The sequence below is a fragment of the Patiria miniata genome, unplaced genomic scaffold, assembly GCF_015706575.1.
Source record: "Patiria miniata isolate m_02_andy unplaced genomic scaffold, ASM1570657v1 HiC_scaffold_6, whole genome shotgun sequence".
Classification (NCBI taxonomy): Eukaryota; Metazoa; Echinodermata; class Asteroidea; order Valvatida; family Asterinidae; genus Patiria; species Patiria miniata.
Genome location: NW_024037073.1, coordinates 15252899 through 15280179, shown reverse-complemented (window position 1 = coordinate 15280179; position 27281 = coordinate 15252899). Strand labels below are relative to the sequence as shown.

At 40.0% G+C, this 27281-nt stretch overlaps 2 protein-coding genes across 3 annotated transcripts in view; one reads left to right on the top strand and one right to left on the bottom strand.

Moving 5' to 3' along the window:
- The window catches only part of LOC119742958 (solute carrier family 2, facilitated glucose transporter member 3-like), a 48554-nt gene extending 36763 nt beyond the window's left edge, over positions 1-11791 (top strand). The window contains exon 13 of the mRNA XM_038219245.1: positions 9171-11791. Coding sequence (XP_038075173.1) covers positions 9171-9251 — 81 coding nt within the window. The 3' untranslated portion in view covers positions 9252-11791. The remainder of the gene's footprint in view (positions 1-9170) is intronic.
- The window catches only part of LOC119742959 (solute carrier family 2, facilitated glucose transporter member 5-like), a 34669-nt gene continuing 13995 nt past the window's right edge, over positions 6608-27281 (bottom strand). For both annotated transcript variants that reach the window (XM_038219247.1, XM_038219246.1), the window contains 10 exons: positions 20903-21033; positions 20175-20290; positions 19474-19633; positions 15701-15789; positions 14173-14277; positions 13173-13283; positions 12243-12344; positions 8994-9069; positions 7772-7899; positions 6608-7380 (listed from right to left, as the gene is read on the bottom strand). In XM_038219247.1, the coding sequence (XP_038075175.1) occupies positions 7204-7380; positions 7772-7899; positions 8994-9069; positions 12243-12344; positions 13173-13283; positions 14173-14277; positions 15701-15789; positions 19474-19633; positions 20175-20290; positions 20903-21033 (1195 nt within the window). In that variant the 3' untranslated portion in view covers positions 6608-7203. The remainder of the gene's footprint in view (positions 7381-7771; positions 7900-8993; positions 9070-12242; positions 12345-13172; positions 13284-14172; positions 14278-15700; positions 15790-19473; positions 19634-20174; positions 20291-20902; positions 21034-27281) is intronic.

The following is a 27281-nucleotide window of genomic DNA, read 5'->3' as shown; positions in this document are numbered from 1 at the left end:
AACAATTGTTTGGTGATGTCGCACAGTGCACAAAATTGTAAACTTCTCCCTATTCCACCCTGTTTCTAATTGTCCGTCCTGTCGATGTTTTTTTTTTCTTCTGATTTCACAATAAATCTTTCATTTGTATACCTGTCAACTTGCATTCTCTGCATGTGCTTGCTGTTATTTTGTTGGTGTTTGCTGTGTTTATTTGTGTTGTTTTGCTGAAATGGGTGGTGGAATGGTTCTTCCCCGGATACGTTGCGGAAAAAAGTTAACTGCCAGTGCAATTTGATATCCAGGAATCTCTTTCGAGATCTTTGAGTCCAGAACTTATAACATTAATTTGACAAACTTCAAATATTCTGTTTTGATTTTGAACTTACATGTACATGTCAGCCCGCAGTCTCTATTTGCTCAGGCATGCAACTTTTCCTTGGATCAGCTGATTTCCTCTTTTTACTTCCCATGTGTGCCATTGAAAATAGAAAAACACTGTTCAAAGTCTTGGAAAGATTTGAATTTCCTCTTTTGTTGTGACTTCCCAGTTGCATGCCTGATTAGCTACCATTTTGTGCCAAAATATCTGCTCAAACAATAGAACAAGTCATTGTACCAGATGTATTTCTTGCAATTAAGGTCAAATGTCATACTCATAATTTTTTTTTTTTTATGGCTATTAAAGTTATCCTGATACTAAAAGTCACTTAGCAGGCAAAATTCTTCCGCAACATATCTCAGAATTGCTTTGGTAGTGGTTGAAGGTTATGAGCCCATACTGTGCATGAGTAACAAGTAGCAAGCAATGTGTTTTACAACCAAAGCAAATCCTCCTGCATGCATGCACTCTTTCCCCCCTTGCTTTTCAATGCTCCATTTCTCAGTGGGCTTGCTAGACAAACTGCATCATTAGGAAAATTTGATTTTCACAACCTGACAACTTTGCAATGTATATATATGTTGGACTTGAAATCAAGTCTGTAATGAGTGGTTTTAATCATGTCCGCCGCGCGCGACTGCCAAGCTCTGTGCTGGGGGTACAACGTACCGCATGCTGTCCTAGATGCGGGGACGCTACGTACATTTTCGACCTCATGCGTGTGCGATCCCATGTGTGTACTGCATTACACGGACTGACCATGCCGCGCGGTAGTACATTGTACATGTACATGACTTTTGCATGAATTGTTGTAGCGCTCACGTTGCATGAACGGCGGTGGCATGGTATGCGGATTCTGGCGCTGATGACGGACATAAACCACTATAGTCTAACGACTTGTCATCAAGTCTATGTAAATGTTAGTGGCAGATCTAAGGGAGAGGTTTAGAAGCCCCGCAGGCCCCCCCCCCCCCCTTTGGCCGCATATGGCTGCTTAAACCCACTTTTGACAGCTAACTCCCTGCCACCCCCAACCCCCCCCCCCCTATAACCAAACCTTGATCACCCATGGATCCAGACATTTCTTTTTTTTTAATTTGATTTATTTCCCTCGGCCAACCACCAATTACAGGCCGAGTCAGATATGATCTGACTGCTGCTGACTAGCCTTTGTTAAAAGTATAGCAGGGGAAGTGGAAGTGAATTTTGACTGTCCGTGACTGCTTAAATAGCAGGAGGGTTAATGGGTTACAAGTTACACTACAAATCAAAAACTGGGTTAAGCGATTGATTAAGCTTGCTCTTCGATTACTATATACATACATGTACCAAAACTGCTTTCTTTGAATAGCGCCACCATGTGATGATACACATTAGTAGTCTGGTTCCCAGACCAAAAGATTCTGACTATTCCTGATGAATCTTAGGTCCGGTAGCCTCCGGTAATACATTGTATTACAATTTACGTCACGTGACTAAAACGGGAGGAATTCCTCCTTTTTCCGAAAATTTCCAAAGTTTGCCGAAGTCGTTTCGTTGACAATCCGATAGCGCCCGAGTATTTCCGAGTATATAATATAGGTTTAATTAACTGCTAATTGCTTGTTAATTTTTATTTTAAATGAGTTGATAATTAATATTCATTGCTTTCATCTAGAAAACTTGCAATTCAACGACGATTTTGTGCATCAAATATACTCGGATCGTATGGGCGAACTTTTTGCCGCGTCATGTACAATTTTGAATTTGACGACCGTTACTGAGATTTTCCAAAACTCGGTCTTCATTCGGCTCCGCCTGCTAACAGTGCTATTTGGGTGCCTAACTTTGAAGATTCAAAATCAACATTAGTCAATGTTATCTTACAGAAACATCAAACTGTATTATCATAACTGTATGATATTACAAAGCAAGTGATTTATTAAAAAAAATTGATCAGAACATTAAAAGCTACAAGCGATAAAGCGAAATCGGAAATGAAGCCGAGCTTTGAAAAAGGACCATCAATGTCGTCATGTTTATTTTTGGCCACGGAGGCTGCCTGACCTAAGATTCATCAGGAATAGTCAAAATCTTTTGGTCTAGGAACCAGACTAACACATTAGCAATGCCGTCCAATAGATGAACAACAGAATCATTACACATTCTTTTTAAACAAATCTTGCTCATAATTTATTACAAGATCTTGCAATTCAACATCTAACAAAATTACCATTTATAATATTGGCTGCCTTGTACATGGGAGTAATCTTTCAGCATTTTCGGTATCGGTATCGCACACTATTATAACGACAAACTTGTCATTGTTAATAATACATTAATAAAAAAAAGCTTCATCAACAATGCAGCACAGATTGTCATGACATCAGACTCATAATATTAAAGGGAAGATACAACATTTGCAAACATCACAAAACGAAATGATCGAATTATCACGAAATACCTTACTGGATTGTTAGGGAATGACAGTCTAAAACATTCTGTAAAATCGTGGCTCCTAGTGTGCTGTCATTTTCAAGAAAAATTGGATTTTTCCAACGCTGGTTGGCTGACCAGCGTTGGAGAAAACTGGCTTTTTTTTTCAAAAAGTGCTTCTAATTTTTCATAATTAGTTATTCCGTGTTTTCTTTGCAATTGATTACAAACCTGTGAAGGGGTACAAGCCTGCTAGACTGATTCTCTGACCTTACAATTCCGCAAAGGTTATACATTGCTCTTTTTCATCTTAAGTGGGGTCAGGGAACCAGACTACAAGAACATGATTGGTTTTCTTGGTTTTTCAAGCATCTACAAGCCCAAATCGTGGAACAAGTCATTTTAACAATTTTTGCTATAGCATACTAATCCTCCAAATCCATTTATTTCTGAAACTTGCAGCAAAAGCAAATGTTATACATTCCCTTTAAGTCCCTGATATTTATTTAAACACAAGCAGCAATTAAAAAAATTCCTTATTATTTTGGGCATACATAGGATCACTTGCGTATCATGCATTTTGTTCGTTCCAGTATTAGTACCACTCAAAATCAAAGGGCTACTGTTCAAAACCTAACCGGTTGAAGTTTCAGCCCCACGTATTTAAACTTTTTAAGAAAACAGTGAAAAAACGTGCTCAACCTTTTGATCACGAAACACAATTCAGTTTCCAAAAATCTTAATCAGTCAATTGACTGATCGTGGGAAATCACCTTCAATTCTTGATTTCTTCTAAATGACAGTTTGCCAGATGGAATAACTGTATGGAACAATCTGTAATCCAAGTAAGCTTTTTGAAAAAAACAACTTATAGCAAGAGAAAGCTAGGGCAATCCCTTGTAAAATGCATGCCCGTACAAGGGCCATGGAGGGGTCCGGAAGCTCAAAGACAAAATGGTGTTCTTTCAGGCTTTGTTGGATTGTTTTAAGTTTATCATAGAGTTTAAAAATAAACATGTTATTATAAAATTGATCTTGTAAAGATCTTGAAGAAATCTCTAACACATTTTGACTCTCAAAACAGGAAATTTAACCTGAACTTGAATGTTGATCTCACAAAATATATCTTGTCGTTCTTTCATAAAATAATGACGCACTGCAGCACAGTCATTTGACTTACTTAACTTCATCGCTGAAAATTGAAATACGTGTAAATGATAAAAAATGAGTGAGGTCTCAAAAGGTCTGAGCTACAACACTGGTTGTGAACAATCCATCACTTCTAAAAGGCTTTTGTGGTTCCAACTTGAGGCCGTCCTCAAACTAAATTAATCTACATTAGAATATAAACAGAAGTAGTGACCAGTGGACGAATAGTATGTTCTTGTTCCATTGTCCATTTTGACTGTAACTAATGCCCTGAAACATTCAAGACATACTGATACTTCTGTCCAAACAATTGTAAGTTTTCAGATATTTTTGCAATGTTTCCTTCACCTGAGATTAATTTTTAAATTGTTCTTATTGCTTTTGTTATTTACATTTTGTGTTAAAAATTGTTTATTGAAAAGTCAGCTATTTCTAATATATATACAAAATCATGTCCATGAACAATACACCTCCATCCATCTTTACCTATAAATTTTCACATTAAATTTTGAAATAGAAAGATAAAATAACTTTGGCTGTTGTCGTCATATTTTCAAAAGAAAATGAAACAAAACTGATTTCCAAAAAGGGCGATTCTAAAATCGGATTTTTACAGACAATAATAACATTAATTATAAAGTTATTTATTTCTCAGATAAAATGCTTGGACTTAATCGTTATAATCTTGATATGAAATGGTTAAAAGGAAATCGGAAATTCAGAATTTTTAGGTCATGTTTTTACAATGAATAACTAATGGAAACAAATGTCATCTCAGAGCATACAAACAAAGGCAGTTCTGAGATATTCTTTAAGACTCTTGTTGAAATTTAACTATTAATGTACAATAAACAACTCACAACTATTTTCAGGAATATGACTCAAAATATCTCATAGAATATCATTAAAGTGCAGTCTAAAATATGAAATAAAAAACCAACCCATAGTATAGTATTTTAAAAAGTATATTTTTATACCTGATCTTTCAAACCATATTCACTACTTGTACATTATTGTATTTAACATGTTTAATATCCCAAGTTCAGCGCCCAATTTCATGGCTCTGCGTTCTGTTAGCGGGAAAAATCCCTGCTTTCTGTTACCAAAAATTCTGTGCTTACTGTTTATTTCACGGGTTTAGCGAGGAATTTTAGCTTACGCACATACCGGTACTTAGATTTTGTAACTTAAGATTCTGCGGTTACAGGTTAGGCCAAAAAAAAAAGTCTCTGGTTTCTGGTATGCGCGCGCGTCGCCGTAGCCATGCGCGTTGGCAAAATGAAAAAGTTTTTTTTTTCAATGAAAGATGATGTCTAAAAACCGCCAAACTCACTGGTTTGACTGGAATTCTGCTGCTGCACAATTATAACGTGTTTTTAGGTGGGGTTATGGTCGAGAATAAGCTTTATGTGGCCCCTCTGGACTCCCATTCCCATATAGGCCTATTTGTACTAAGTTTAGTCGGGCACCATTTGCAGTCATCAGCCGACATTTGAAGCAAAAAAATCATGTAAAAAAAAAAAAAGCCGCGTCGCCGCACCACTTTTGGGGCAAGCTCCATACCAGAAACCGGAGACTTTTTTGGGGGGCCTTAAGCATATTTTGTTGGCTAGCCGTGTTAGCACCGACCCCCCTATGTTCCGTCCAACTGCTCCTATTCCTATCCCTAAACCTGACCCTGACTTTTACCCTAACCGGGAGTAACTCAATCTTATGTGCAGGTTATCAGAACATAGGGGTGTTGGAACATAGAGCAGTCACCCAGAGTGGTGATTGTTAGCGCAGAATTCTGTGGTTAGGGGAACCATAAAAATAGGCCCAGAGCTGAAGCCAAGTCCTCACAAGTAAATCACAAGTCAAATCACATTCAAGGTCCTAGCTGTAGGAGATCAACAGTGATTTGTCTCAGTTCATTTGATATACATGTACTTGTGAGGATCTTGAGAAGAGCTAAAAAAGTTTTATTTGGTATAGAGGAACTGAGAAAAAGAGCTTCATTAAAAATACACCAGATGCTTATAAAACTTTACTTTTAAAATTTGTTTCAAAAATGTTTCCGCTTCGAAACAATTAAGCACTCTTACTTTACTCAGCAGAACTATTCACCTTCACACTATGATTAATAAAAATCAGCACCAAGGAAATACATGTACATTTTAAAAGCATTCAGCATGGTTAACTTTCTGATAGAGGCAGCATAAATCTCTTGCACCTTAAGGTGGTCAAAATATACAAAATCGTGGTATTATCAAGAAAACAACAGATTTTAATGAAAATTTTGAGGACAAATGTCGGTATACATGTAGACCAAAGTGTGCATTGGTGCATGCATGCATGCATGTATGTACGAATCAAAACGGTTGGACAAATCAAGTTGAAAATGTTCATCGTGCACATGCTACATGTAGACTCAACTAAGAGTGTACATGTTTATAGACGTGTGAACTGAATGAACCCATTACCACCTGTACTACATTGTATTACACTACACTGTATTACATTGTGTTTATTTACTGACAAATCATTAAAACTCTATATAGAGAGTGCTCAGGCAGTTTAGGGGCGCTACAAATTAGCAATAGGCAGGGCAGTTTGGGGAAGTACAGTGACTAAAGGTTGGTTGGAACAGCGGACTTCAGGACGACCGCGTGAGCATATGTGAGCGGCACATGTGCGTCTTGTAAAAACATTACATTGGATTATCATAATCTCTGTATTCATTCTGTTACTTGTGATTAAATGCGAGTGTATGTAGTATTAGAATTCCTGATTTGAGTCATATGTCCGGTCACAAGGAGTTGCTCTTCATGTTCACACCAAATGGGTTATTGATCTCTGTTTTGGAACCCACTGTGTCATTGGCATTGGGTTCCATGATGAGAAGGTGCTGAGCGCAACACTTAAGCTGCACAATTGCTTGACTAATTTCTTTGATTATTTTAACAGTTGGTGATCTCCCAAACACTTTGCAGCCCACCCTGCGCTGTCATAGGTTTAATTGCACAGGCCAATTTATTTCACAATCATGAGACACTTTAATACATTTCTGTACACAAAGCTGTTTGGCAATCCAATTTGCTGAGCTTGCCAATTTAATGATGGGAAATATTTGCCAAGCAAACAGGTAACCGGCCAAAAAGTCATGTGATGGACATAGCTTTTGACTGGTTCTCGGCTGAAACTTGTGCTAACTGATGCAAATTGTTTAAGACGCTATGAAATGGGACCCAGACAACAATGATAAAAATACACTGTGCTTTTGAGATGCCCTTCGCTGTCTAACGCTGGTCTTGAAGCTCGTACTCATTCTGGTTCACCTCCTTCTTCTTTCCAAAACTGGAGGAGATGTCCTCGAAGGTCCTGTTCCTGGTCTCAGGGATGAAGAAGAAGATGAAGATGGTGCTGACAATGAGGAATCCCATGAAGACCAAGAAGGTGTAGGCCCCGATACCCTCCTGCAGCGGCAGAGAAGAATGACAGATACATAGCGATAATCCAATATGTTCACTCTACTTCTGGAGAGAAAACCTGTCAACTTACAAGTTTGAACATCCTTAGAATCCTTAGTTATTTTATTTTGAAACACTTTGCTCGGAATGTACTGTTTCAGGCTGAAGGAGAGAGAATTGTAGAAAATATGCTCAAGGACAGAAATGCCATAATCCTCAAATTCCAGAATATTTTGTTGCCTGGAAGCATGGTGCTGTCAAAAAATGAGTCCATTAAAATTCTGTTATAACAAAGTGTGTTGCTCATGGACACAAGTACTACAAATCCCTTTTCCTGGATTTGAATTAACAGAAGAAAGACTCTGTGTCTTTGGACTTCCATGCACAAGTATTTTACCTGAATAAACGGGAAGGAGAGACCAACGATGAAGTTGCACCACCAGTTGACTTGGACAGAGAGGGACATGGCAGCAGGGCGAGGCCCCTGGGCCCACAGCTCGGGAACAATCACAAAAGGGATAGGTCCTGGAGGGGGGGGGGGAAGCAAGATTGAGGTCATCAACAAAACAGGACATTTGAACCTCGCTGCAAATTAATTTACTGACAGGCTTGAGGGTATAGAAACAGAAAATCACAGCAGCACCTCACATGTGATCCTCATTTGTATGAGGTGCACCTCACTGAGAAGAAACTTGTGAACCCTCATACATACAGGTGGTCACACAGCATGGCATTTAATTTTTAGCCACGTGCCACTTGTCATTGATGTCACGAACAATGACATTCAACCAAACACATAAAGAAACACAGTCCCAACATCTCTTATTAAAACCTTGTGTACCTGTACATGCTAGTGGCTACTAACAGAACATCACATTGGAGCCTTACAAAAACACAAGGTTGGAGGTTACAAATTATAACATTACATATGAACCTCACATACGCTTGATCAGGCTTGTCTTTACAAATAACACATCCAATTTGTTTTTGGACTGGGAGGGTTGTAGTCAAGCGTGAGGTTACACATTCCATGTCCGAACCTCAACTCGTACATACATGTATTCAGGAATACGCAGTCAGGCCAATAGACCTTACATTGCTCAATCCGTTATTGGTACTTTATGCCAACCAGGGGTTGGCAAGCTATGGAAGGTCAACATCACAAAAATTGCAAACAGATATTTATGTTTCTAAACATATCATTGGATTGTTGAAAATACAAAATAACAGACTAAAGTTACAAAAGACCTAATAAAAAAGGTTACACCTCTATGTTCCGACACCCCTATGTTTCGACTGCACGTAGTCCTATTCCTAACCCGAACCCTAACCGAGAGTTACACCATCTTATGCGGGTTGTCGGAACATAGTGGTGTAGGAACATAGGGGTGTCGGAACATAGAGCAGTCTCCATAAAAAAAATATCCGTTTCTTACATAACGAGGCTGTTAATATGCAATTTTTGGCAAAATCTTATTGCCAACCGGTTTTAAATTTGTACCCTTGTGACAGCCCATACAAAATGGTGCTCAATGTTTACAAAAAAAACACGAAAGAATGGTCTACAGGAAACTTCCGATATACATGTATTACCCATGTGTTAGCAAGTTGTAACTTACCAGGTCCGATGGCAAAGTTAATGATGTACATGAAGATGAACACCAGACTAAGCCAGCGCATCCAGTCAAAGGAACTCTATTCAAGAAAAAAAAAATGCAATTGGATCTGAGTTTAAAAAGATAAAAATCACAACCTACATGCTCATGCCATTGTTTTTTTCTTGATCATGTTTTTAGAACTTGGATGGCAGTCCTGACGGAAACGTAAACGGCTCTGATGGCATCAAGTACAGCGCACTCAAATCAGATGACCTTTGACCTGTGATCAGTAAATTGGTTTTGCTGCTACCAGAAGTATTGCTACAATTAAGTACACATGTACATATATTTTAGTCACTCTGTGTTTCCTGTGTTCATAACTGGTTTTTGTACATGTATGTGCAGTGAATAGCTGGTTGTCCTCTTTTGTCTTCTTTCCCTGTTTTCATTCTTTGTTTAGCGCCTATTGTATCCCTAGGCAATTTAACACTCTGTAAATCAGGTTATTATTATTATTACCTACAGCTACAGATATTCACTGCAGTGTGTCAATTCATGTAAGGACTGCAAATATAGCCACAAAACCGATTCTACCAAGCCTTTTTTCCTCCTATGGCCTCCATGCATAAACACTCGCTATTCAGTGGGAGGGATGCATGCTTCCGTGCACAGTCAAATGTTGCCATCAAGTCCGAGGACAATTTGGCATTGTCTTTCCCTTTCCCATAGACTAAGCACACACACTTTCATTTTGAGGACGGTTTTCAAGGAAAGATGAACTCCCGAGGACAACAAAAAATCTGTTGGTCCCTCTTTGTTTGTCTGTCCTCGAGATGCATGTATTACAAGAGTGGGCGTACACTACGGTACATACACCCAGAGGACTGACAGACAGAGGGAGAACAACAGATCGTTTCAGTCCTCGGGGGATTGTGTCTTTTGTTCAAATTGTGTGTGTGCAACTGCCTAAGCGTCAGGGGCTGTAAGCAGTGTGGTCAAGAATCCCGCCAAGAGGTCCCTCCCAACGTTCCCTTTGTAACCATTGAGAGGTCACTTATGCATAGAGTCCATAGTCTGGTCTCCTGTATGTGCTTATCATAAACAGGAGGTAATTAAAACACCAGGTGAACAGCTCATTCCAAACTTTCGCACGACAGTGCAAAAAAAACCACTGCTTGTTGTGTTCATTTGTAAGATTATGTATTACATATTTTGTTTTTCATGGGTAAATGAGTTTTATGTATTAAATAAAACAGGTTTAATGATTATAAAAAGACTCTACTTTTTTACATTTGGACTTAAAAAAAAAGATGTCTATACTTTGTATACACATGCTTTATGAGTATAGCAACCTGAAAGTACATTTTCTGAAATATTTTTTTACAGGCATGCAACTTTTCCTCGGATCAGCTGATTTCCTCGTTTTTCACTTAACACTTAAAAATTGAAAACTTAACCATTCAAAATTGAAAATCACCATACAAAGGCTTGTAAAGATTGGAGTTTCCTCGTTTTTTTCTTTCTTTCAAGTTGCATACCTGTTTGTAGTATTACATGCAGACTTCATGTATATATGGGGTTTTAATGATGCAATTTTTCAAAAAGGAAAAACCCACAAATAATGAACATTGAAAAACTCCATCAACATGTATGGCATTTACTGTAACTTGTTCACTTAAAATTGTCAATTACAATGTTTAAGTATTTTAAGTGAAGGAGGACTAGTTGCAGTTTGAACAACATTGCTGATATCCTTTGACCAACTGACAACAAAATGCTTGAGTGTTGAGATAGTTATCTCTGCTTTCTCACTAATGTCAGATGAAAGGTTTCACACAAGGCTTGTTTCCCATGCAAATCTGTACACTGCCTTTTTTCAAAGCTTTTGGTGTTTAGATTGTAGGAGATAGTGGACAATACTGCAACATTCTCAGCTTTAGGTAGCATTCTGTGTGATGGTATTTAATCCTTAATTCTGTTTCCAATGTTTTGTAGTTTTGCAGTTCGAAAGTATAAAGGCCTTATCACTCTACAGCCTCTCAACCCAGGTTGAACTCAACCCCGGGTGAACGAACCCAGTGCCACCCCGGGTTGACTTTTTTGTATTTTTCAACCCGCATTCAACCCCACATAGTTTAACACTTGCTTCATGCAAATCAAGCTTATTGCTACTGTTTTGAATCCCTGGCGGAGTTTCAACCCGGGTTGAGAAATCTCAACCCTGGTCTGGAGCAGGGTTGAGTTCAACCCGGGGTGAAATCAATCTCAGGGTTGATGCAGGGTTGGTGCACAGTTGTGTGAAACACTGCATGTTTCAACCCTGCTTCAACTCCGAGATTTGTCTAGTGTGAAAAAGCCCTAAGGTAGCAGAAGTGTTCAATGAAACAATTATTCCAGTTGGCCATAGACCTCCTCTAACACTACGTGTGCCATTTGTTTTCCAAGGAGGTAGGGAATTATGATAATTATACGAATTCGGTATCGATGCACATGTATTCCACCTTGTACTAATGTAATTTAGTAATTTTTTTTTGGGGGGGGGGGAAAGATTGCTTTTACATGTGAAATGACATACTTGAATTTGAATGTCTGGAGATGCAAACAATTGGCAAAGTTGTTTTAACAAGTAAGACAATCATATTGTGTAAAAGTACATATCCACCAAAGTTTTGAACAGCAAAGAGCTATATTTTGTAATACATTTAATTATTTCTTTAGCTTTGTCAGATGTTATAGATCACACGTTTAATGAACAGGAAACGTCCATTTTACTAATAAAGCACCCAGCGTTGGTCACTTGTCAGCCGTAAGGCGTAAAATCTTGGAGAGTGCACAATTATATTGAATGCTTCAAGTAGTACAGTAGAACTGTCTTTCCGAGGGGATGTATTATTTAGCGTTCCATTGTGCAAACTTGCAAAAAACGCATTGACTTGAGCACTGCTGTGCGTTTCATTGCATGTTTTAGTCCATTAGCAAAATTTATGGTAAGCCACTACCTTTTTAGATTCGCATAGCCCAACTGATCTTGGCAAGCATAACATGCCACTGGTTTGAGACTCAGACAAGTAGGCTTTGGGATGTTTTTCTTTCTCTTACAAGCATTTTGCAGAAGGACACAACTTTTTTTAAGACAAAAAGACTTGAGACATTGATATCATGCTTTGTTTACATGTGCACTGTGAGCTTCTTTGTGGCTCTCTTCCGAACCTAGCTCCCATAAAGAAGAGCTCATGGATTGCAGTGGTTGCAGATGCACAACCTACTTACCTGTAGGTTGAGGGACACAGTTAGCAATGCTGTGGCAATGGCCATTATGCCGAATGGGAATAGCAGGAGCTTACGGCGTCCTATACGCTCAACGACAAAGACCTACAATGACATGGATAAATGAAACTGAAAAAGTCAACGGGAATGTTTAATCTGTCATTATAACTTGTTGAATACTTTCATGCATCCTTAAACCATAATTACGTTCTGTGACTTAAACAAGAATAAGAACTGTAGCTGAAATTAGGAACCAAATGGAACCAAACAATTACACCTTAAGCATTTAGGTCTTTGTTAAGGAAACAGACTTAAAACTGAAGTCAAAGTGAGGATCTGAACCCGGGATAGGAAGTTTGCCAGAACCAACTATGGGAATCTAAAATTGGATTATGAGCCAAGATCTCATATGACAAGCAGAAACCAAACCTAACCGTACCCAATGTTGTAGGTTTTTTCCTTACCTGGAAAGAAAATTCTCCATATATATATATACATAATCTGCATCCTACTAGGCCCTCTCCCAAAGAACCAGTTTAACTGAGTTTTTTTTTCAGCAAAGCAGTCATATCGTTTCTCATATTCAACTAATACGGACCGTTATAACTGTGATTTAATCAAGAATAAGAACAGTGGTCGGATCTAGGGTCCATCAGAACTATGAAAATAACAAGAACTTTAACATGTATAACTTCATAAAGAGTATTGACTTGAAACTTGGGACAAACAGAGAACCTGGACCCACAACCGAAGTAATTGGAACCATGCCAGAACCATTGGATGCATAATAGAGCTACATGTATAAGCAACATGAATGCCAAACAGAAATCTGAACCCAAAACTGGACCCAAGATTCATTTGTGTTCCAGAATGGGACAAATGTCACGCCTTTCCACACATTAAGGTGTCCCCCAAAGAACCAGTGTCACTCACCGCGACAATGGTCATGAAAACATTGACACCGCCCAATCCAACAGTTGCATAAGAAACCTCTTCATCTGACATGCCTGTTTGTTTGAAGATGTAGGTTGCATAGAACATCACCTGAAAGATCGTGTAAAAAAAAAAGTTGGAAAGTATTTGGAAAAATGACTTACGACTAAATGACGGATTTTGAGCTGGAGACTCTACATTCGTTTCAAATCGCTTCCCACCCGAGGTGTGTACACTCTAAAAAGTCTCGGGTCAGATTTGACCCTGAATCTGGGTAAGATGACGAAATAACTTTTTAGGGTCAAAACGACCCTTTTCCAGGCTAAATGGCATTTCCCGGGGTCATTTTTTACCTGGAAACCTTCAGTTGGCAAAAGTGTGTTTTCGCCCAAGAAATATGTCATTTTGATGCTGTAAAGTATCGGGTCAAATTTTGGACCAGATTTCTGGTCAAATCTGACTGGAATCCGGGTCAAATCTGACTGGAATCCAGGTCAAACCTGACTGGAAAACTGGGTCAAATCAGACTGGAAACCGGGCCAAATCTGACTGGAAACTGGGTCAATTAAACCCGACTGGGATTTGGGTCATGTCGGACCCAGGACTATTTAGACTGATAAAGCTACATGTATATATGAATGTGGCTTTTCTTTGTGCTGCATCGTCTTTGTAGAGCCCACTGTATCACTCAGTTATTCAGGTTGTATCATGTTCTTCTATTGGGTTTTCTCCTGCACTTTCTTTTGAGTAGTCGCTCGAGTAATTGAACTCATTAAAAGCCACACACCGAGTATCCAGTGTTTATAACTACGTCGGTGTATAGGGAAAACTATACCCAATTTGAATTTACACATCATCCCGACGCCAAAATTCCCTCTTATAAAAAGCCACACAAACAACCTTTGTTTCCTGATTATTGGTGTTGTTTCCCTTGTGATATGAGAATTGAAGGGTAACAAAAGCATTTGTCTTGAAAGTAGATGGGGAGGCGTTAACTTACAGCATTGATTCCAGAAAACTGCTGAGCGGCATGCAGCACCACACTTATAATCAATGGCATCTTCCATGTAGGATCTCTAGCGGTGACGACGGCCCACATGCCCACCTAGGACAAGAACAGACTTTGTTTTCAAGATCGCTTAACATTAGGGTGATTGCATTTTAACTGGGCTTATTTCAATCAAACGCAAAATCGGGTAGTTGGGATTATCTTCATTCATGCAGCGTTCAGGTTGAGTTGGATATGATCACTGTAAAAAAGGTTGGATAAAACAGTGTTGGGCAATGTCATTTACCCAGAATTGGTATGAAATTATCTCATATTGGGTTGAATTGGGTAAAAACTGTCAAACTATTGGGAAGAATTTGCCCAAGACTGTTGGCAGTTGATAATTCAACCAGCGTTGGTCGAATTATCAACCCATTTTGCCCAACTTTTTTTTACAGTGATATCAGTGAATCTGCTTATGTCTTGACTGAAATCAGATGGAATGAGATCAGATAATAATAATATAATAATAAAAAAAATAATTTGGGAGGCTAATCATTCTTACTCGCAGCTGATATGCTGAATTGCGAAGGACGCGGCTACAACGTGGTCGGGCCGCTGGCACGTAAAGGCGCCTATGGCTGCCGGCCACATCGACCCATATATGACCACGGAGCACAGCCTGAGATCAAAAGTGTTTGATTTTTCCGGAGGGAGGAAAACCGGAGGGCCCTCGTGGCACAGGAGAGAACCAACGCACAACTCTACTCACATGCGATCCGCGGCCAGGATTCGAACGGCGTGGTCACCTTGGTGAGAGGCGAGCGCTTTACGCACAAGCCACCCATGCCACCATAAGATTGTGTAAGTCATCGATATATGATTTCTAAAGGCATACATGATCACTTACTTTTCAAGCATTTTATTCGTTTCCAATAACAACATTGCTCAAACTCCACAGAAAAAAATTTCAAATCCCAACCTGTTGAAGTTTCGGCTCATTGCATATTACACTTTTTGAGAAAACAGTGAAAACCATGCACAATTATCGTTTTGATCACGAAACACGGTCTCGTCCATCAAGCACTCTTTATTTTCAAAAAAAAATCAGTCAATTGATTGATCGTTGGAATGGAAATCTATTATTTTTTTTCTTCTAAATGATATCTACATGGAATAATTTCACGGGGTGTTTAGTACAATCTTTAATCAATTTAAACTTTTTGATAATAATTGGGTATGGGTTACTCATGGGATAAATGCATATGATTTTCTTCAAAGGATCATTTACATCGAACTCCAGATTTGATTAAAACTCACATGTTCAGAATACACTGGACCAGATCAGATTACATTAATTCTGATAAGATTCCAAGAGTTTTTCAGATGATCCTGTTAAATTGGTGGAAACCAGTTAAAGACATAATGATTTAAAGTATTTATTCCGTTCTACCATGTTCCTATAGCTACTGCGATTCAAGCACAGTAACAGTATTGACACATCCTTTCCCAAATCGGATCGTGCACTAATCCCCCTTACTTTTTGCACTGATGATTCCTTGTAAGCCTCTTCTTTCATCTCCGTAATCTCATCGTCCACGTCGTCATCCCCTCTCAACCTGATCAGGGCTGCCGACAGGGAGAAATGGTAAGAAAGTATACACATGATGAACTTCTCCCGTCCATTGACTCCCCTATTCAATTAAAATGTCCTGTCGATCGGTATGACTATGAGCGATCAAATCATGGGATTCATCTTGCAATTGTATTAACTTGATATTGGTATTCACACAAGAGTTCACATTTCATTAAAAACATGTATAAACTTTATTTCTTCAGTGTTTTGTTAAGTTCGTGAAAGAGCATTTAAAAGCTCAGTGAATGAACTTGGTAAGGTCAAGGAGATTACAGACTACATATTTTGGATCATTTTCTCAGAATCATTGATTAGAAACGGTTAATTGGCTGTGCCACGGACATTTATACGCTTCATTTCGTAACCGCTGGAATTGGCCGTTTCATTTAGGCATTGCACAGCCTATATACATGTAGCTACCAGACGGGCACGCATTCCTTTCTTATTCACAGAGGTATTCAAATAATAGTATTCGGCCGCCACTTCGAATTCATTTAATATTTCAAGCATTTTCTGACAGTTACATTTATCAGTAGCATTATTTTTCTATGTTAAAAACGATTGGTGTTAAGTTCATCTACATCTACATCTGGATTCTCTGGCAAAATGGTTGATCCGCATCCCACTAGAGTTTTTTCCATTGGTTCGGTACGAAAGTAGTAGGTTTTAATACTGCATTATTACCCCGTTTAGGTATGAAGTTAATGGCGAAGTTGGCTAGCTCTAGGCCTACATGAAGACGGGTGTTCTGTTCGTTATTGCAAGAGTCAAACGTGGCCTGTTCTACTTCGGCCGATTTAAAAGAATTGGGTTGGTTTCACGAGATTTGGAAATACTCAGATTTCACTGTCCATGAATGTGATCCGGGAATCTGCTTACAATCAGATATCATGCCCACCATGCGGAAGGCTGGAGCAATGGCGCATTTTACGGTCGTAACCATTGATCTCCATATACACAGACATGGAGATCAATGGTCGTAACCATTGATCTCCATATACACAGACTGGATAGGACATCGCGTACGAACGTGCGTCCGCGCGCGCGTTTTTTGAAAAGGGTAAAGAACACAAATTCGCATTCGAGTTGTGTACACTTTCGAACGGAGGATTAAAAAATGAAGTTGGGTTTTCTTCGGTTTCTTTGTCGTTTTTGAAAGAATAAAGGAAACAGAGATCTAAATTGATCAAAATCGACGAGGAGTATAGTCAAGGTGTGCGCTGCATTAGATTGCTGGAGTCGGAAAGTAAGGAGCGTTGAAGAATAGGACAATTATTTGCAAGTAAGTTGTTTTTTTAACGAAGCCTATACAACATGGCATTGGCATGGAGGAATATGAACATGGGAATGACAAAGCAAATTTATAATATCGTTAATGTTGTCGCTCTGAGTTTGAGGGAAAGGTGGCCAGTGTGGTAGCTAGCGAGATATTCTGTTCAAATTCCATGTGATCTAGGCCTGTCATGCTGGTCGCCATCCATGTTTTTTTTTAAAGACATAGCCGGCCTTTAGCTCTTGGCTTTAGCTTTTCTGAGTGGAGCGCTGGAACTTCGCCGTACAAACCTGTACCATGCTTGTACGGAGGGTACCGAAGTTCCAGCGCAGCCTCCTCTCAGTAGAGCTACCTTGGCTTAACGCCTACCGAAATGTTTCTATTATTTTTCTTTATAAAGAGAAACCGAGGAGATGGTTTACTGCACTTAACTTACTGCACAACTGGCCGATTGACCTTCATATCAAACAAAGAACTTCAGCAAAGCCATAGCAAAAACCACCAGCTGCAGGACCGAGCCGGACGAAAATGGAGACCTTCACGGAATGGAACATTCACATGCACTGAATGGAACATGCGATAGGCATCTGAGCGTTTGACTTAAATCAATTCTTACGATGTGGAACTGTTAACATTGATTGATTTTGTTTTTGAAAAGAAGCTGTGGAGTTCAACGCCAGTATTTTTATGAGCTCCCAAGATGACTGTCACATTTATTGACAGTTTTTATGGTGAAGAAAGCAATGAGAACTTTTACGGTTTTAAATTATGTTGTGTACGCCGTTATATAAGATTACTAGCTATAGCCATAATTTATATACACCGTCATATTCGCTCACAAAAACGATTCCTATTACACTTACAAGTAATTATATTTATTTTCAGAAGTATAGTTAAACATTTAATTGTAAACAAGACCGTGCGTAGCTTGAATTATTCTTTGACAAAATTAGTATAGTACTATTTTGGTTTGTGACTCATTTCCTTTCACACAATATCACAAGAGGTGAACGATGTCATTCCCTGATCAATCTAGGGACGGGAAGAAGTTTTTACTGATTAATTGGTAAAATTAAGGTTTTTTACCTTTTAGATTGTAATTGCTTTTATGTTCAGGTTTTCAATAAATATATCAATCATTGTAATGAATCTCCATACAATTTCTCGTGCCGGAGTGTTCAGTTAAAAAAATATTATGTCATTTCAGCATATTATTAATACAATTATTCATTTCGTTGATCGAGTAACTCAGTGTGCTGTAATGACCAATGTGCCACAAATGAAATGGCAATTTACTTACAATCAATTTTGGGGGGAGGAGGGATTTAAAAAAAAAAATAAGGGAAAAGGAAAGGGGGGGTTCTTGAAGTTCGAAAATGCATAATAAAGTGTATATCAAGAAAGTGTGGAAAAGCTGTTTGGAGGGATTGAGGGTAACTCTTCATTGTTCAGTTATTTTTTTTAAAGATTGTTTTGGAGGAGCGCGTGAACTCCCTCCTGTACGAAAAATTTCATTCAATAATCCATTTTCCAAAGTGAAAGCACAATGCGCGTTTACCCGTCTGACAGTAAACGCGCCGCCATTGTTCGGCCGCGCATTCGTGCACAAACACGGCGCGATGTCCTATCCAGTCTGTGTATATGGAGATCAATGGTCGTAACCCAAAGACTGGTTCGGTTGTTGTTGTTGTTATTGGTCGAGCTCTCTAACGACAAGGATAAGCCAAGAATGATTATGAGCAAGTTCGGGCGAGGACCATAAGTCGACTAGTGGTTGATTGCGAAGTAACTTACGACTGCGCACTATAAATAGCAATTCGTGCAAACGCCTAGCCTCTAGTCAAACGATGGTCAAAATGTCATCACAAAACTATGGGTCCTGGCTCCCTGTTGTATACTTTGTTGCGCGCGGTTATTGGTAACGTGCCATGTGGTCTGGTTCCAAATAGTAGACTACTACTATAATAGATCTCCAACCATCTTTCATTAGAGTGAAGTTAGTCGAACTATGGTTATCCATACAGTTCGCGCCCTAACTTGCCCTGTCTGCTACATGTTTCCCTCGCTGTTTGCCTCTGCTTTTTACTCCGAATGAAAGGGTGGGAACCACTGCTGTCTAGAAATGTCAGCACACTCAGCGAATTATCTCGTGGGTATCTCGTTAATTCCGGGTCAAGAATCAATGCATAGGCCTCACAGTATACCAATTAATAGCTGGTCGAGTACATATAGGCCGGTTGTCTGAATGTTGGTTGATTTTTGGACGGGAAGCACGGTAATACTTTCGAGTCTACCACACCACCACTACAACCCTACTGCACACATTGCGCATGCCAGTTGTTGTTGTTCACGTGGTCCAGTGACGTCATTTGCATGTGTGTGTGCACCACGTGGGAACCCATACCTGCTCTGCATTTCTCCGGTTTGTTCTTGTTGATGAGCAGCCAGCGGGGACTCTCAGGGCAGAAGGGCAGCGTCAGGATCTCAATGGCTGAGAACACACCGGTCAGGGCTAACAGGATGGGCCACTGGTCTGGTTTGTTCAACACAAACAAACCGAACGCCTAGGACAAAAAAAGGTAATCACATAACGACAGTGTTTTTGTTTGTTGTTTTAATTACAATTATGTATTACATCAAATACGAAGGGATGATCATATTTGGCAATTTGGCATGCAGGCAAAATAACCTCAACAGTCACTTGCTGCTGAGCGTCAATTTCATCTCTGTGATCCGGTTCATACCTGGAGTATGAAGAGTTTTAAAATCTTCATTGTCTTCGCCAAAAACAACTCTTCTAAAGTTTGGTCTCACGCTTAGTTTGGTCTCACGTTAAAGCATTTTGATGTTGCCCGAAACATGACACAGACCTTTAGACAGACCCCTCCCATCTGACACAACGGCAGATCCAGAAGGGGGGAGGGGGCCATGCCCCCCCCCAAAAAAAGAACCTAATTTTTCGTTTTCTAAGTGACGTCGCAAAAAAGGCAGCCACTGCGTACGGCACCATGTACCAGTCAGAGTGGGCCAATCCAAAATCAGAGATGGACCCCGAGGTTTCTTAAACCTCTAGTTACAAGAAGTTGGATACAAGTCGAGGTTTACCTGCGAGAGGAGAATGCCGATGGTGATTGCAAGCTGGTGGCAGGTGCCGATGGCTCCCCGAAGATTGACAGGGGCGATCTCGGCCAAATACAGGGGCACGATGGTGATGGAACAACCTGGTAATGCAGTCATCAAGTTAGGCATCAGTTATCACAGAACTCTTGAAGGTTTTGGTTGAGTGATTTGAAAATTGTCAATTACGATACGGAGATAACTAAAACACTTTGAACATCTTTGTTGTCAAACACGTTTTTTTGAGTCTAATTATTAATTGATATAATTTTTTTGGTAATATAGATAACGTTGCAATCGATAAACGTAATTCGCCCACGTGTTCGTATTATATGTGAGGTGCATAGACCACCGTTTTCTATATTTAGCCAGTCAAGTCAATTACAAATATAGAATCAAACCTCAACATGACATCCACTGGTCAATCTTTTGGTCAGTCAGTCAATTAATTAAATCAATCATTTCAATAAATCAATAACAAAACCGGGCCACGGTCAGTGTATCGATCGGGCGGTCGGTTGGTTTTTGGTTAAATTAATCGATACATTGATTATTTGAGTCTTCAATCGCCAGTCATTGAAGCTATAAATAGGGCAATTGATTCCCATATAAAGGTCAACTGGTTTCAAATATAAAATCGATGAATCGGTCAGGAGGTTAAAAAAGAATCTATTCGGATCAATTTATGAATCAATACCTGGCACATGTATACCTACCGACCATGAATCCGATAACGATTCGTGCCAACATAACCAACTCGAAACTGTTGGCGAATTCGGCGCCGCAGAACCCGAACATCAGCGCAGCTGCAATGGAGAAGATATTGTTGAGGAGGAGGGCGCCCTTCCTGCAAAGTTGAAGATTTCAAAATTTCACTGACTGAGGGTGAAACGAGAGCCCGAAAATAGAAACTAACCGATAAAGAAATGCTGTATGGGCCCTTTCACCTGTAAGCTACAGGTACAGCCACTTGAATGCGTTGTTAAGTGCATGCTGAGTACATGAAATAATCTTTGGTTGTTCAAGTATTGCAATTCCACTAGGCTAATGGGAGGCGAGGAGACAGGGGCGGTGGAAAGCTTTTCAAACTGGGGGCAACACCAAAAGGGGGCACTTTCTCAGAAAAGGGCACCTTACGTCGGTGTGAAAGTGGAGGAAAAGAATATGGTCCCGTTCATTACGCTATAAACCCATATGACGAAGAACAAAAGAAAACTTTGTCCATCTTGCTCTTTGTGTTTCTTTAACCTCGTTATAAAGAGAGACAATTTTTGTTTAACGCGAGAGCCAGTTCTGCAGTATACAAATATTGAATGCTTTGAGTGGTGTAGTAAAACTAGCCTCCCGAGGTGATCCATGGGCATTCATGGTCCATGGATCACCGAGGGAGGCTAGTTTTACTTCACCACGAGATAAAGCATTCAATATTTGTTTCATAACACTTCACCCACAGATTCTGCTTGATTTTAATATTTTAAATTATTTAAATCTAAACACAGTTGAAATTAACTTCAATTTCAATACAAAATTTGTGAAAAATGTATTTCTCTCTTCCAAACTACCCCTTCACGAAATGTTTGAAGCCAAGTCTGCGGCGCGCTCTCTTTGGAACAATACGTGCTACGCGCAACTCGCAACGCGCACACCAGCATGCATTTGCCATAGACTAGTGCAGTGCCCGTCTAAAATGTGCATGTTTGGGAACGCAAATTTCTTTGCCGCTGGTATAGGTTGCATACTTGCAGAGGTTGGAGAATTGCTCGTGCAAACAACGCACGCGATTCAATGGTGTTGTTTTCACAGGTTGAACGCACACTTACGTCAAAGTTTGTGCCAAGTTTGAAGTTCGACCACCTACAATGGTCGCTCAGTCGACTGCAAAAATAATGTGCCCGTGTACATACGAAAACATGGTATGCAGTGCTATTCACCCGTACTGGACAATGTGTCGCCCAACACCACTGCACGTGCGCGTGTCCGTCCTTTTTGCATTGTTTGCGTCATATTGAGCACGCGCGCTTTAGCTTATACATGACGTAAACAATTGAAAAGAACGGCAGTGCGTGGTGTTATGTTCTAAGCTGCCACGTTTGCCTCCGAAAATACTGCTGTTTTGCAGCTTTTTCGAAAACCGCTCATCCAAACCACTTCAAACTCGACACTGCACATTCTGCTGTCCCGAGCAACACACCCGCCGATTTTCAACTCCATACGGTGCCCGGTTCTGGAGATAATCGGCGGACAGACAGACAGACAGACGGACAGACGGACAGACAGACAGAGATTCCTTGAATTGTAGTATAGACTAGTGCAGGGCCAGTTGAAAATTTGCCTGTTCGGGAGGGGCAAGTTGAAAATGTGCCTATTCGGGAGGGGCAACTTGCTTGACCGCTGGTACTGGTTAAGGTTGATTGCCTTAAGGTTGATTGTTAAGGTTGATGGTATCGCCCTAGAATGCACGTGCGCGTGCCTGTCCTTTTTGCATTGTTGCGTCATATTAAGCACGCGCGCTTTAGCTTAAACATGACGTAAACATTTAAAAAGAACGGCAGTGCGTGGTGCTATGTTCTAAGCTGCCACGTTTGCCTCCGAAAATACCGCTTTTTTGCTGTCTAATATGTGCTTGTTTGGGAAGCGCAAATTGCCTGCCGCAGGTATTGGTTGCATGCTTGCAGTTTTTGAGAACTGCTCGTGCAAACAACGCACGCGATTCATTGGTGTTGTTTTCACAGGTTGAACGCACACGTCAAAGTTTGTGCCAAGTTTGAAATTGTTTGGGCGAGTGTTTCTCAAAAAAAGGCTGCAAAAATAGCGCAGATATTACTTTCCCCTACTGGACAATGGGATCGTCCTGCAGTAAGGTCGCTCAGTCGACTGCAAAAATAATGTGCCCGTGCAGCTACCACGTAGGTGTACAAACGGTAACATGGTACGCAATGCTATACATTCACCCAGACTGGACAATAGTACCGTCCTACAATGCCCGTGCGTGTGCAATAAAGTTATGGCGCGTCACGGTGCCCGAGTCTTTTTTGCATTGTTGGCGTCATATTGAGCACGCGCGCTTTAGCTTAACATGACGTAAACAATTGAAAAGAATGACAGTGCGTGGTGTTATGTTCTAAGCTGTACTGCCACGCTAGGCTTCAGAAAATACTGCTTTTTTGCAGCTTTTTCGAGAACCCCTAGTCCAAACCACTTCAAACTCGGCACTGCACATTCGGTTGTCCCGAGCAACACACCCGCCGATTTTCAACTCCATACGGTGCCCGGTTCTGGAGATAATCGGCGGACAGACAGACAGACGGACAGACAGACAGACAGACAGAGATTCCTTGAATTGTAGTATAGATATAGAACTTAAAAAACTAGATCGGACGCGCGTATGATACGCGCGTTTTGACAGGACGCTGCCATTGTTCACGTGAATAGGGTCAAAAATTTAAACGCGCATTTCTTCGGCATGCATGACGATCACTTGTACGCCATCACTGCTTGAAAATGATGGCAATCTATGCGGCAGCAAAGTTCAACTAAGACGGAGAAAGGGACCCAGAGGACAGTCTCTCAAGAAGTTAACATCATGTGTGAGTAACTTAATACACAGAATTTATCTCTTGAGAGTACATTTCGAACAAGACAGCTTTTATAAAAAAAATTAACTCAATATAGGCTACGTTACGCAATGCCAATGGGCATTAAATCACAGGAATGAGTGTGGAGAACAATCCCCCATGTGTGATCCAAAGGATCCTCCGAATTTTGTAATAACCGCGTAGGGCCTACTTAAAATTTTGACAGTATATTGTTTTAAAAGTTAAGATGGTGCTCCTGATCCTGAACATCGAATAACAATTATTTCTGGCCTAACATCACCCTCCCCTCTCCTGCTTTTCAATAATAGTCCGACTCCACGGGGGAACGAGGATTGGGAGTCATTTTTTTGTTGTGGGATGTGGGTGATTAAAGAAAATGCACCATTCTCCCAGTTTGAACACATCAATGAGAAATATTCCAAAATGGCAGCAAATGGAATCCAACAAAGCACGATCGTCTTTGCAGCGACCATTTCCCTGCAGAGTGCTTCAAGGTGGAATGGGGAGAAAACACGTCTGCGTGTCGATGTCGTACCGTCAATCTTTGAAGACTACCCGACTCATTTGAAGCCTGTAAGTATTACAATGAGCCTTGGGGCCAGGATAGGCTATCGATAATTACTGTCATGTATTTAAAGGCCTATCATGTGCTTTATTTGTTTTATTTCGTAGAAAGACTACAGTCTCGTGTATGGACTTCAGCACGAGAGAGAAAAGCTGCCAACGGCAAGGAAAGAACCGACCCAAGCCCCCGTCGAAGATATTGCTTCAGTGCATGGCTGTACCGGCAAAACAACATCAGCGATAGAGCATGCATATACAGTCTACCACCAGAAATGGATCTACCCTCGGAAGTAGCAGGAAGGCTATATAATCCAAGCTTGAACAGGAAAACAGACAACTCCGGCAGGAAAATCGACGATCATGTCGAAAAAGATCTTATCCGTCAGAGAGGTGGTAAAAGGCATTGTAAGAGGAGCAACTTGTTACTCCAGAGATGGTCGACCAGATGGAAACACAGTTTCCTATTCTGCAATTGGAAGTCACTTTGCTGGAGCTGGGAAAACTGCGCCTTGCTCAACGAACCACAATCATAGTGAACAGATGAAGAAGTTTTCACTGCTCGACAAAAGCGTACGTCTTCGTCAGAAAGAAGATTGCACTGCCGACTGAATCCCGGTACATACCGTTTTTTCGTTTGACCGTTTTGGATTTCCTCAAAAACAAAAACAGTAAACGAACCATCGACTGTTTTGTCGTTGTACAGTTTTGTAAAACGGTCAAACGGTATAAAGTCACAAAAACAATGATCTTTTTGTTATTTTTTTGAATTGTACAAAGCGATAAACGGTTAGTTGCTTTATTTTTAGAGTGTTATTTTACAAAAACATGACAATGACAAAACGGTCAATAGTCTTGTCGACCATTTTTGGATTCAGGTTTGGCAATTAAGCAATGCATCTTGGAATGTTAATGTGTCCTTGGGATCGTTTCACTGCCTGGGAAGTTTTCCTTCGTACAAGAATTTGCGAATATTGGCTATTGAAGAGCCGCGCCAAACTCCAATTTCCTTCAAAATATCTGCAACTTCTTCATACGTCTTACCACCCTGTATCCATTCTGAAATTTCCTCCTTGAAATTTTCCAGCGCCATTTTTGCTTGCAACTCTTTTAAGCCCAACCAATTAATCTCAGTAGATGGGGGTCAGGGTTACGCCATGAATCACACCACGCATTAATATAATTATGCCGAACACTTCTTCGTGCACGGCATGGTCCCCCTCCACCCTCCCCCCCCCTTGCCCACCGCCACAAAATGCACCACGGACTTTTAACTATGACACTGAAATAAAAAATAAAAACAGTCTGTATTCAATACTGACCGTTTTGCTGTTTTTCAAAGTTATTTGTGTAAAACTGAAAAACAAAAATCATTGATCGTTATGCTGTAACGAATTTTACTAAACTGATAAAACGAAATACCCGTATTTATCTTAAAACGTAACGGTCAATCGTTCGTTTACTGTTTTTGTTTTTGAGAAATCCAAAACGGTGAAACGAAATAACGGTATGTCCCGGGATTCGACTGTGCGTACAGTGAAGAGATAGCTGGCCACGCATGCATAACTGGGCCTCGTGCGTGGACCATAGCTAAACTTTAACAAGTTTCGCTTAGTATTTCGTTATCGTCTTTTTGTTGCTCCTCAGAAATTGAAGATTGAATAGCCTTCTGTTTGCGTTCATGCATGTGAGGAAGATATATTGGATTACTTATTCTGGTTCATAAATTTATGGGAAGCAATACTCACCTGCTGGTAGTTGCATAGGCTAAGTTCACATAAATATTCGGATGGTGACAACCAAATGTATTTTTTTCATGAGCAATGATATTCTTGACATCTTGATTAATGGATGATATGGATATGGAACTGCCATTTCATCAGATTATTTATTAGCTAACGAGTAAGTTTTCATTGTATTTAAATTGTTTATTACCTAAAAGTTATTTAAGTATAAGTTTGTTCAGTACTCACAACAGATGGCCAGAGACTTGTTTTTGTAGTCATCCATTCATTTCAAAGGTAATGTTCCTATTGAGGTTAGCAGTATTAATTGATGGCCCATTGAAAATCATCTGTCAGGTGACATGGCTACCCTCTTTAAATAAAACTATTATTATTATTAAAGCAACGTAATATTTCGAGTGCCCGTTTTTATCGTTGCTCATTTACAAAATGATTTGCTGTTATTTCATTTTGATGTTGGTAAAATTAAAAGTTTATGTTTTGTCTGATAGGCAAGTAACGGTTGATTTTTATTGCACATTTTAAAAAAGAGGGGAAAATCTCATGAAACAGGTTGACATTTAACTACGCTTTTGACATCTGCCTTTGTTAAAGATATAAGAACACAATGTGGCTACTTTTCGGTACAAATTAGTATTCTTGGCTGAAAATCAATTACCTTCACAGAATCTGTGGGTGAGGTGTTATAATAACCATTATATTCACGTGAAGAGCACTATTATTTTTTTAGGGACCATTTTCCATCTTGAAATGGAGCACAATTTTTAAGCTGTGAGTGGGGCACTAATTGTGTTTTCGAGGGACAGTTTTCCATCTCGAGAAGTTATCGCGAGAGGAGCGCTTTTGTTTTTGATGGCCAATTTTCCATCTCGAGAGGGGCACAATTACATTCTTGCGAGAAGAATTTTGTGCTTTTTGGTACTTTTCCATCTCAAGAAGGTGCACAATTTTGTTAATGCGAGAGGGGTAGTTTTGCATTACAAGTGAGGAGACGATTTTATTTGTAGCGCGATCATATGCTTTAATATACGTGTGCGTTTGAGGGGAAGTTTTGCAGTTTCATCTCAAAGGGGAAAAATATAACTGCGAAAGGGGAGTGGTATAGTAGGAGCATTTGACCTCGTATTTCGCAGGAGGATCATGACCCTCAATATATGAGGGTCACTGAGGGTCTCGTGACGTCGATCCTAGGA